General features: G+C 38.3%; 1 protein-coding gene across 4 annotated transcripts in view; it reads left to right on the top strand.

The window, feature by feature from the left end:
• The window catches only part of dync2h1 (dynein cytoplasmic 2 heavy chain 1), a 656,363-nt gene that overhangs the window by 125,851 nt on the left and 518,188 nt on the right, over positions 1-12,324 (top strand). For all 4 annotated transcript variants that reach the window (XM_067986146.1, XM_067986147.1, XM_067986148.1 and 1 more), the window contains exons 41-43: positions 1,430-1,559; positions 4,112-4,267; positions 8,678-8,937. In XM_067986146.1, coding sequence (XP_067842247.1) covers positions 1,430-1,559; positions 4,112-4,267; positions 8,678-8,937 — 546 coding nt within the window. The remainder of the gene's footprint in view (positions 1-1,429; positions 1,560-4,111; positions 4,268-8,677; positions 8,938-12,324) is intronic.

The following is a 12,324-nucleotide window of genomic DNA, read 5'->3' as shown; positions in this document are numbered from 1 at the left end:
GTTTTTTTTGCATAAAAAGCAATTATTTTAGAAGCTAATTTAAGATTGTAAAGTAAGTTCTAGCACAGCAATTGTGATTGAGCAATTAAAGTAATAGAAGAATAATTTACAGTACAAACCTTGATTACTAAAGTAATAGGCACTTCTAAAATAGTTAGTATTTACTACAAATAATAGTCTGGGATAGGCTGCATGCATGTAACTTTTTCTTAATGAAAAGATTTTCTACATACCTAAAGAGTGTAGTTCATGCTGATAAGTTTCTAAGTGCAAGAAATGCATAAAAGTAGGGCATTCTTTGAGTTCAACAATGTTCTTCGAAGTCACAAGTATTATCATTCTTTAGTGTATGTTGTAAGTTGAATGTAAACAACTTGAAAATCTAACAGTAGTTTGTCATTAGTGACATCACAAAGGAGCGTAATACCAACTTGTGGAAATCAGCTCTCTCATGGCGCTTAGAGACTGCAACTCTCCCCTTTCTCCCACCCCCTCCCCAAAAAAGTAAGGTGGTAAATTTGTTTTATGACTTTAAAAAAAAAATAGCTTGGAAATTAGTATTGGACATTAAGCATTCATATGATAAAAATGTGCTAATGTCAAAGTTCTCCTCTCTGTTTGAATGGAGGTATTCACACATTACATACTAATGCCTCTGAAAAAGTAACAATAAGAGAAATTTGATATAAGCGTGTTAATGTCACCAACACTAATTTCTAGCCCTACATTCCATCAAATAATTAATGCCAGGGAATGAACTGCATGATGCAATATAATATAAGGCTTTATAGTAATATTTGCACTCATTTTGTTTGTTACAGCCTTGTAACTATATTCCAGGTATCCATTCCATAAGAAACATTGGTGGTTTCAATGATGACTGGAAGGTTTTTCTCCTTTCTGTAAATTACAAATAATAACAGACAACGGTAGCAGCATATGCAATGTCGTAGAATTCAATTTTAGACATAATTGAAGTTTTACCTGGAGCTATGAAACCATAAAATAAACAACATTTGTACAACAAGGCTTTGAATAATTTCTTTAGGGTAAAATGAGGTGCTGTTACTTCAGTATGTCACCAGCTTTATCATAAACCGTGACAGCGTCAAGTCTGGTACTGTTTTTCCTCTTTCAACAAAACAATGGGGAAAAACTCTCATTGCACTATTCCCAGTGCTTCACACTTGCCTGCAAAAACCTCAAACCCATTTCTGTTCAGTCTTAATAAAAAAAAACACATACATGGCCATGTCACATCTGAGGGATGTAAAAATACCTAAACAGGCATAACTTATTTGCCAGATTTCACCTAAATTTTAATGACAAATGTTAACACTCTGGGAAAAATGAAAGAACAATAAAATAAATTGATTTGTTTGACAAAGTCAAAAAACCTGCATTTGTTTCTGATTCTTTGCATTTTTAGTGATGAAGATACAGACGTAAATTCTTTGGTGAAATCTTGGCTACGAAACCAGGCAGATGAATGCCGGAGCAATCTTGAAAGCTGGATAGGAGACTACTTTGAGAAGTGTTTGAACTGGGTTTTGAAACAGGTGAGTGACCGTTATCTCTCTTGTGCAAGAGGATTTATAAGCTGCAGAATAAGTATTTTGAGGTAGTAATGATTTTGTGAAGTGTAACTTATTTTTCTTTTACACCATTGGGTTCCTAAACTCAAGTGTGCCATTTACGTGAATTGCTGAGCAGATACTGTAAGCTTCCCCATAGCGTGGGGAAATATTGGTGTCCAAGTATTCTAGGGTCAGTCTTGTCAGCGATCTATTGAATGGATTAGCAAGGGCTAGTGGCAGGCTACCTGTCCAACCTTTTGACCAGAGAAGGGAATGTCTAGGATAGAGTGACTTTTCCTTTTTTTAAATTGTGTGGAATGAAAAATTCTAAAATCTAGATTAATAATCTGGTCAGTTCAATTGTCATTTCATATTTAACTGAAGTGTCTCATTATAGTTCCAGATTCTTATCAATGCAGAGGCATAATCAAAAAAATTAATGTTGAACCAAAGATGATGATGTTATCAGGGGGTGACCAAAAGCTTGGTCAAAGAGATGGGTTTTAAGGAGGGTCCTGAAGGAGATTGAGGTGAAGGAGATTTAAGAGCAGGGGACCTTGGTAGTTGTCAGCGTGACTGCTAACGGTAGGTTGTGGGGAGAAGCCCACAAGAGGCCCTAGTGAGATGAACGATGAGTTTGAATGGGGGGGGAAGTGGGTTGGTAGAGCCGGTGGAGGTTACCGAGATAGGGAGGGGCAAGGCTATGAAGAGATATAAACACAGGTTGAAAATTTTAAATTGTAGGTGTTGGGAGACTGGAAGCCAATGTAGGTCAGCGAACACAGGGGTGATTGGTGAATGGGACTTGGTACAGGATAGGATATGGGCAGCAACTTTTGGATGAGCTGAAGCTTACGGAGGGTGCAGGATGGGAAGCCGGTCAGGATAGCATTGGAATAGTTGAGTCTGGAGGTGATTAAGGCATGGATGAGGGTTTAAACACCAGGTGGGCAGAAAAGCTGACACCATTATCACCTGGGACTCATTTATCGTTTGTATGCAAAATTCATACCCTTTTAAATGGCTGTTGCACTGATTTGAGATTTATGTTAAACAACGGTTTGTTGGTTCCTCATTCATAGTTCATTCTTATAAGTATCAACTCCTGCCCTTTTCCTGTATACAGGTACAGTCGTTGCTGTTGAATCAGACACGACTATTAAATGTGAGTGAATTTTGAGTTTTGACTTGGTGTGTACCTACAGTTGTAAATGTACACATTTCTGAGCCAAATGTATAATCCGTTTATAAAAAAATATATACTTTTTGTCTTCAATACACTAGTTAACAATTTAGTTCATATGTAAGAAATTCTATGAACTTCATTGAGCTCTTTTAAGTTGTCTCATTGAAATCATATTTTCCTATCTTATACTTAGAATGATGAAAAAAAAGTACAGTTGAAGAACAGACACTGGGCAGCTCTTTGAGTCATGTCTGCTCATGTTCAGATGAGGAAAGCCATTCGGCCCATCTTAATTCACCATTCCAGAATGGCCCTAAAGTACCCCCATTACTGCACACACTGATAAACAGAACTAACTTTGTGCATTTAGCAGCACAACTGCTGTTGGTTCTGCTGGAAGAAGGAAAGACCTATGAAAATTGCAGGAGAACACTGCTGTTGGGTCTTGGGAGATTGTCATCTTTATCTTTAGAGTGCTGTCAATTGTCGGAAATCCACATATCAAGAGTTAATGACACTAGTAATGCAAACATGCCTACAGTCTAGTAGAGCTTAGTGTTGTTAATTCTTATATAGCAACATAGGAATGTACGGGACTGGAAAAGATCATTATGCTGCACCCGACCATTCCTAGAATTTAAAAGCAGAATACATCGTTCACTATCTAAGTATCTCAATACACATTACATTACCGTACATTTATCAACATTAAAGGCAAAATGCAAACGCTTTCAAGATCGTTTTGAATAATAACTACTTTGAGTATGATGTCTCCCAGAGTTTAGTGTCATTTATACATTTTGAAAACTGAATTATTAGTTAGTTATGAAGATGAGAAAGAGCTGTGGGCTTAGGACAAATCTTGAAATAACATCACTGTTCCTCAGCAGCAACAATGCACATTTGTGATTACTGTCTGCATTCTCGCTAGCTCCTTCCAATTTCCAACATGTGTTTTTAGTGAGCCAATAGCTGCTTCCCAAATCTTTTAAAAATACCTTGTCAAACACGAGCCGGAACTTGCAATAGTTTCTTTCATGTCTACTATTGTTGTGACATTCTTAAAGCATGTAGTTTGTTTTTAAGATAACAGCAAGATCAATGGAAACCTGGAAAAGTTTGTTAAATTCTATAAACATTTTTGTGAAATATTCAAATATCTATTTGTTATCAGTAAAGCTTGTCAAATATATAATTGGCCTGAATCAGTGAATTCAACACTTTGCTAATAACTGCAGAGTAAATATTAGGATTTAAGAAGTTCTTCTTTTCCAATCTCCTCACTTATGTGAGAATCATAACATGTTTTAATTTATTATGAAAAACCAATTTTTTTTCTTATTTTCAGAATGACTTTGTGGTGGAAACTAGTCTTGTTGGAACAGTTTTGAATGGTTTGTCTCATCTTCATGGCTGTACGGATCGTGGACAGTTCATAGTTAGTCTAATTAGAGGTCTTGGTGGTAATCTTAACATGAAATCTCGGCAAGACTTTTCTAAAGAGGTATGTAACCTCACTTTTGCAATCTTTTAAATGTATGTTTTACAGAAGTTTAAAAAATTGAAATGTATATAACTGTGATTTCACAAAAATGACCTTCAGCAAGATGTAACATGCTTCCAGATTTTAGTAACTTGTGAAGTAAATCCTGTGTATACCTTGAGTAGGACATATTACTCAGTTCAGTTTCCCCCACTATCATTTTTATTCATACTTACAGAACTTCTTTGTAATCATCTAATTCCTCTCACATTTTCAAAGTAACCATCAAACGTAATGATTAAGGGAATGCAGCCACATGGATAGAGAAATGGTTGGAGGAAAGTATACAAAGGATTGGAGTAAAAAGAAGACTGGAAATATAGGGTGAGGGGTGTTTCACAGGTGTCTGTGATGAGGCTGCTCTTATTTATTTTATACATAAATGACATTGATTCGAGAGAGCAACATCAACATTTGATGATGGTGCCAAACTGGGGAGTATGGCAAAGTGTGACTTAAGATTGTGAAAGACTGGGTGGACATAGGCTAGCAGAAAGGACAGATAGGTAACAGACACAGTTTAGTGTAAGAAAATGTGAAATACATTATGGAAGTAAGAATAGTGGAAGTAAATACACCTTAAATGGTAAGATTTTAAATGGATTAAAGGAGCAGAGAGACCTTAGTCTGCAAGTAGATCAGGCCAGAAGATGGACATGGTGAAACTGTTTCCACTTGTAGGTGGGTCCAGAACAAGGGGGCATAAATATAAAATAGCCACTAACAGATCAATTAAAGAATTTAGGAGGAACTTCTTTACACAGAGACTGATGAGAATGTGGAACGCGCTGTCACATGGAATGGTTGAAGCAGATAGCATTGACACGTTTAAAGGGAGGCTTGATGCATATACAAGGAAGAAAGGAATAGGGAGCAGGGTGGGAAAAGGTAATTAGAGGAGGCACATGTGGAGTACAGACATAGACCACTTTGGCCAACTGGCTTATTTCTGTGTATAGATTCTATGTTTAAAAAAAAGAGAATCAGATAAAAGCAAAAAAATGCAGAAAACAGTTAGCAACTTAGTCACATTTGTGGAGAGAACAAATAAGCTAATGTTTCAGGTATAGATGCTGCATCAGAACTGAAAAAATTTACAGAATGATCTACACTTAAAACATTAACTTGTTTGTTCTTTCCAGAGATGCTGACTGAACTGCTGAGTGTTTTTCATAGAATCAGAGAAAGGTTACAGCATGGAAGGAGGCCATTCGGCCCATTGAGTTCGTGCCGGCTCTATGCAAGAGCAATCCAGCTAGTTCCACTCCCCTGTCCTATCTCTGTAGCCCTGCAAATTTTTTCCTCTCAAGTATTTATCCAGTTCCCTTTTGAAGGCCATGATTGAATCTGCCTCAACCACCCCCTCGGGCAGTGCATTCAGATCCTAACCACTCGCTGTGTAAAAATGTTTTTCCTCATGTCACCTTTGATTCTTTTGTCAATCACCTTAAATCTATGTCCTCTGGTTCTTGACCCGTCCACCAATAGGAACAGTTTCTCTCTATCTACTCTGTCTAAACCCTTTGACTAACTTTATCAAATCTCCTCTCAACCTTCTCTGTTCCAAGGAGAAAAACCCCAGCTTTTCCAGTCTATCCACATAACTAAAGTCCCTCATCCCTTTCTAAGGCCTTCACATCCTTCCTAAAGTGCGGTGCCCAGAACTGGACACAATACTCCAGTTGTGGCTGAACCAGTGTTTTATAAAGGTTCATCATGACTTCTTTGCTTTTGTTCTCTTTGCCTCTATTTATAAAGCCCAGGATCCAGGATGCTTTTTTAACCGCTTTCTCAACCTGCCCTGCCACCTTCAATAATTTGTGTACATATACCCTCAGGTCTGTCTCTTCCTGTACCCCTTTTAGAATTGTGCCCTTTAGTTTATATTGCCTCTCCTCATTCTTGAAATGTATCACTTCGCGTTTTTCTGCGTTAAATTTCATCTTCCATGTCTCCGCCCATGCCACCAGCCTGTCTATATCCTCTTGAAGTCTATCGCTATCCTCCTCACTGTTCATTACACTTCCAAGTTTTGTGTCATCCGCAAATTTTGAAATTCTGCCCGATACACCCAAGTCCAAGTCATTAATATATATCAAGAAAAGCAGTGGTCCTAGTACCGACCCCTGGGGAACACCACTGTGTACCTTCCTCCAGTCTGAAAAGCAACCGTTCACCACTATTCTCTGTTTCCTGTTACTTAGCCAATTCTGTATCCATGCTGCTACTGCCCTTTTATTCTATGGTCTTCAATCTTGATGACAAGCCTATTATGTGGCACTTTATCAAATGCCTTTTGAAAGTCCATATACACCACATCAACTGCATTGCCCTCATCTACCCTCTCTGTTACCTCATCAAAAAACTCTATCAAGTTAGTTAAACACGATTTGCCTTTAACAAATTTGTGCTGGCTTTCTCTAATCAATCCACACTTATCCAAGTGTCTGCTAATTCTGACCCGAATTATCGTTCCTAAAAGTTTCCCCACCACTGGGGTTAAACTGACTGGCTAGTTGTTGGGTTTATCCTTACACCCTTTTTTGAACAAGGGTGTAACATTCGCAATTCTCCAGTCCTCTGGCACTACCCCCGTATCTAAGGATGTTTGGAAGATTATGGCCAGTACCTCCAAAATTTCTACCCTTACTTCCGTCAGCAACCTACGAAACATCCCATCTGAACTGGATGAGTTAGAATCATAGAAAGGTTACAGCACAGAAGAAGGCCATTTGGCCCATCGAGTCTGTGCCGGCTCTATGCAAGAGCAATCCAGCTAGTCCCACTCCCCTGCCCTATACCCATAGCCCTGCAAATTTTTTCCTTTCAAGTACATACCCAGTTCCCTTTTGAAAGCCATGATTGAATCTGCCTCCAACACTCCCACTGGCAGTGCATTCCAGATCCAAACTGCTCGCTGCGTAAAAAAGTTTTTCCTCATGTCACCTTTGGTTCTTTTGCTTATCTACTTGAAGTACAGCTAGCCTTTCTTGTACCTCCTCTTTATTACTTTTTAGCCCATCCAGTATCTCACTTACATCTTCCTTTACTGAGACTCTGGCAGCATCTTTTTCCTTGGTAAAGACAGATGCAAAGTACTTATTTAGTACCTTGGCCATGCCCTCTGCCTCCATGAGTAGATCTCCTTTTTGGTCCCTAATCGGCTCCACCCCTCCTCTTACTACCCATTTACTGTTTGCATGCCTATAGAAGACTTTTGGATTCTCTTTTATGTTGACCGCCAGTCTATTCTCGTACTCTCTCTTTGCCCCTCTTATTTCCTTTTTCATTTCCCCTCTGAACTTTCTATATTCAGCCTTGTTCTCACTTGTTTTATCAACCTGACATCTGTCATATGCCCCTTTTTTCTGCTTCATCTTACACTCTACCTCTTTTGTCATCTAGGAAGCTCTGGCTTTAGTTGCCCTACCTTTCTCCCTCGTGGGAATGTACCTAGACTGTACCAGAACTATCTCCTTCTTGAAGGCTGCCCATTGTTCAATTACAGTTTTGCCTGTCAATCTTTGATTCCAATTTACCTGGGCCAGATCTGTTCTCATCCCACAGAAATTGGCTCTCCTCCAATTGAGTATTTTTACTTTAGAATGGTCCATGTCCTTTTCCATAGCTATTCTAAACCTTATGATACTATGATCGATGTTCCCTAAATATTCCCCCACTGACACTTGCTCCACTTGGCCCGCCTCATTCCCCAGAACCAAATCCAGCAACGCCTCCTTCCTCCATTGGGCTGGAAACGTACTGGTCAAGAAAGTTCTCCTGAACACACTTCAGAAACTCCTCCCCCTCTTTGCCCCTTGTATAATTACTATTATTGGGATAGCTGAAGTCCCCCGGTAGCACTACTCAATGGCTTTTGCACCTCTCTGTAATTTCTCTGCAAATTTGCTCCTCTATCCTTCCCACTAATTGGTGGCCTATAGAAGACACCCAGTAGTGTAATGGCATCTTTATTGTTTCTTAACTCTAACCAAATAGATTCTGTCCTTTCTACACAAGGACATTCTTCCTCTTCAGCACTGCAATATTCAAGTATTAAAGAAGATTTTTCCAATTACATATCCTCAACCATGTTGTTGCCCTTTTGACATAGAAATTGTGAAGTGGCAGGAGAAAGAGGTATGGTTAAAGTTATGAAAACTCTCTTAAAAATATCTTTGGATCAGCCACTAATCCAATTAATTCCTTGTTTAATGCTTTTCTTCATAGGAGCAACCAAGTGATTCATAGTTAATATAATCCATTTATGCTATGATATTCGTATCTTAAATGAAAACTGAAGCAAAGTTGCTAACTTTTTATACAAGTGTTCTAACGAGTTCAAAAAACATAATTTTAATTTTAACTCAGGTTTTAAACTGGGCAAGAGAATCACCACCAGATCCACGGCAGTGTCTCGACACATATTATGACGAACAGAGTGGGCGACTCATGGCATATCAGATGGAGAAACCAGAGAATCTGGTTGCTGATGATTTCAGTAATCCTCAAAAACTTCCTGTCATCCGAACTCCTGACATGCAAAGAGGCCTAGATTATTTTAAACCCTGGTTAAACGCTAACAACAAACAGCCATTTATACTTGTAGGACCCGAAGGATGTGGAAAAGGGTAAGATTTTGTAGTGAGAAATCATATATTTTAACTGCATGTTAATTTTTTGATGGTTTGAAGATAAACATAGTGCAGCAGGGTGAACTCTTCTGTGATTCGATTAAAGCATATTGTTAATGCAGAGTAGAAGGATCTCTCCTTAGCATTGTACCTGACGGTGCTGATGCTTGATGCAAAAAGTGGGAAAGTTTTCCATTTTCAGCACTGCCATCCTTACCTTGATGAATGCAAAAATTCACCAACAGATCAAGAAGGTGCATAGTTTTATCCATGAAATTGTTGAAAATAAAGTTTATGCATGCTTGTTCCACCGTACTATATCCTCATGCACTCATAATTGTTCTAAATGTGGAGTAAGTTGTTCATCTTTGTAAATGATTCAAGACTGAAATCAGTTACTTTGGAAGATTGACTAAAATATTTTGTAACCAAATCTAGTACTTTGGAGCTCTGAAACCATAATGTGAACTCAGCTTTGTAAACTGGTAACATCTGGTTCATGGAACTGCTAAGTTTATTCTGTGGAGTTGCTTCACAAGACACATATCACCAAAAAACTTTCTGCTCTTGCTTTGTCTAGTTCTCCATCGTTGCTAATCTTTTCTTTCTTTTACTTATTTACCATCTCAAAGCATCCAAAAGGAAAAGAAAACACATGTTTTTATTTTTAAATATCAATGCTATGCATCAGTAAGGTTGCTTTCTGGTCAACTTTTCACTGGTCCTGCTGGCATTATAAAATTTTCACTGGCTGGCTGATTGATAGTTTTAATTGGAAATACAATGGTAAATTCATTGATCCCGCAGTCTCAGAGAAAGCGCCAGTCAGAGAATCTTTGCAACAGTGTTGTAGCCCAATTTCCGAGCCACCCTTTGAGTGCGGCTCCCTGTTGGAAGCCTAGGATTTTTAAAAATATTGTGTGCTGGGGTCTTCTCTTATTTTATTTTTGTTGCAAACCTCTGTGAAAATATTTTGTCTTTTTTTAAATGTATCTATTGAAGGCGCAAAAATGGTAGGTGGGTGGAAACAGTTGGGCAGGAGGGCGAAATGTCGCTGATGGGGCAGGAGCCACTGGAATTCACAAACGTGAAACCTTGCTGGTCACTGCTAATACTGACTTTGTTTTTCATCTCCCTATTTTGGTTGTTTGTAACTGACTTAGATTCCAATTGTAAGATGTGTATTTTCAAGAAATTGACTTGGATAATTAATGACCTAACTTAGCTTGGTGCTGTTCTAATTCTCTGAAATTCATTAATAGCATATTGTGGACTGTTGCCCTGAAACTGTTTGACAAGTGTAAATGTTTCCCTTTGTGGTTGCTAATTTTCTCATGAAATTCAAGCTGTTCGTATAATTTATACTGGCAAAGAACATGCTTTGGAAAATAATGCTTCAACTTCTTTAAAGCTTTAGCTAAATCTTCAAGAAACACAATGGCCTTCTGTGTGGACCACGATGCTAGTTATTCCCTGGTACTAGAGGTTTCTTTTCAAATGCTTTTTTTTCCCCTGCATAGTTGTTTTCTTGGACATGTTAGTATGTGATGTCTACATCCACTAAAAGAATGGGCTGCTTTTAGCTACCTAAACATGCAGTCATACAGTATCTCTATGTGCAGCTGAATATAGTGTGTTCTTGCTCTGTTGCCACATTTATAATTGCTGTAAGCTAGGCTTCAAATTTGAAACTGTAATCTACTCTTTCATTGAGCCACCCTGTGTATCTTGCCGGGCAGTTCTGTTGTGATTTTTTTTTGGTATCTCTTGCTTCATTCTTTTAAGATGCCCAGCATCCCATTTGTTGATTTTACATAGACAGACTAGGAGAGTGTGCGATTATTTGGCAAGTGCAGTTCAGCATAGATGTGAAGTTGTACATTTTGGGAAGAAGAACAGAGGTCTGTATCCCTTGGAGAAGATTTGTATTGCACCAAGGACACATTCTGCAAATGGTTTTGGCAGGGTGCTCATTCTGGGACTGTGAGTAGATGGGGGAAAAGAAGATTTATAGTCTGACTTCTGGGCCATCAAATTATGCTTTAGGAATCTAAAGTATGAATGATAACCATGCTTGTCAGAAATTCTTCTCTCCGTTAACCAGGCATTTATAAAAATGGATTAACACTTGCATTAAAATAGCAGTGAGAGAAATTTTAGCATCTGTATTTTAGACTCTTACTGTGCTATTCAGCGACATTTCGCCCTCCTGCCCAACTGTTTCCACCCACCTACCATTTTTGCGCCTTCAATAGATACTGTGCTATTATTGCTTCCAAAATGTCTTACTTGACACTTTTCCATAATGAACTGCATCTACTGGTTCTATAATCCAAATATCCATCTCCTCTGTGAAAACTTACCTCTGCCATTCCGTCACACCCCACTACAAGCTTGCCTCCTTCAATCCTTATGAGCTTCTCCCTACCTTGACTATCTCTTGCTACTGATGTACCCATAAAAAACCTTTTTATTGTCCTTAATGTTCTTTTGTTAGTTTTCTGTCGTAATCCCTCTTAGCCTTTCAAAGCTCCCTTTTGGTCGCTTTTCTCCTACTTTATATTTGCCCTGGCTTTCTTTTTATTATCTGCCCTAGGAGTGCTAAGTGCTTTTTAAACAAGTTTTAAATTTGACCTGATCTCTAGCCTTTGTGCTCCTTTTTTGCCTACTGGAATATACTTGATTTGTACCTTTTCCATCTCTTCAAATATTTCCAATTGCTGATTACAATTCCATTTGACGCAAGATCCTTTCTTATCTTACCACAATTTACTTTTTTTCCAGTTAAACATACTTTCACTTACAAGCATCATAACATGACAATTCCAAACCTATTTGAGTGAAAATTGTATTTTTGTGTTTCTGCTTTTTGTATTTTTTGGATAGTAAAGAATATTTTTTCTTTTGAAAAACAAGTTAGCTGGGTAATACCTATTCCATAAGGAAAATCAGACCTTGATGTCTCATTGCTAAACCTTATGAAGCTTGACCTCTTCTGTTCAGAAGACTTGAAGATGTCCATCTGGGAGGTGCTATGATAGCATGCAAGGTTATATGCTGCTGGCCAAAAGTCTGTTCTAAAGGACAGATGTTCCTATGATTTTCAGATTGGGTCAGGTATCTAACTAACTGCATGTAGAGGATTAATAATTTGAAAAATAAGGACTGCTACACCTAAAGGTGTCTTATAAATGTTTTTTATGCAGGCATTCCAAAAAGTAAGAGTGATTTTACTGAAAAACTGTCTCGCAAGTTTGGATCATAGAATCATAGAAAGTTACGGCACAGAAGGAGGCCATTCGGCTCATCGTGTCCGTGCCATCTTGGAGTAAAATGCAGTAGCTACCAACTCCTCCTTATGTCACTTTTTCAATAGCAAGAGAA

Source organism: Heptranchias perlo, chromosome 6 (genome assembly GCF_035084215.1).
Source record: "Heptranchias perlo isolate sHepPer1 chromosome 6, sHepPer1.hap1, whole genome shotgun sequence".
NCBI classification, from domain to species: Eukaryota; Metazoa; Chordata; class Chondrichthyes; order Hexanchiformes; family Hexanchidae; genus Heptranchias; species Heptranchias perlo.
This window is presented reverse-complemented; position numbering and strand designations above follow the sequence as displayed.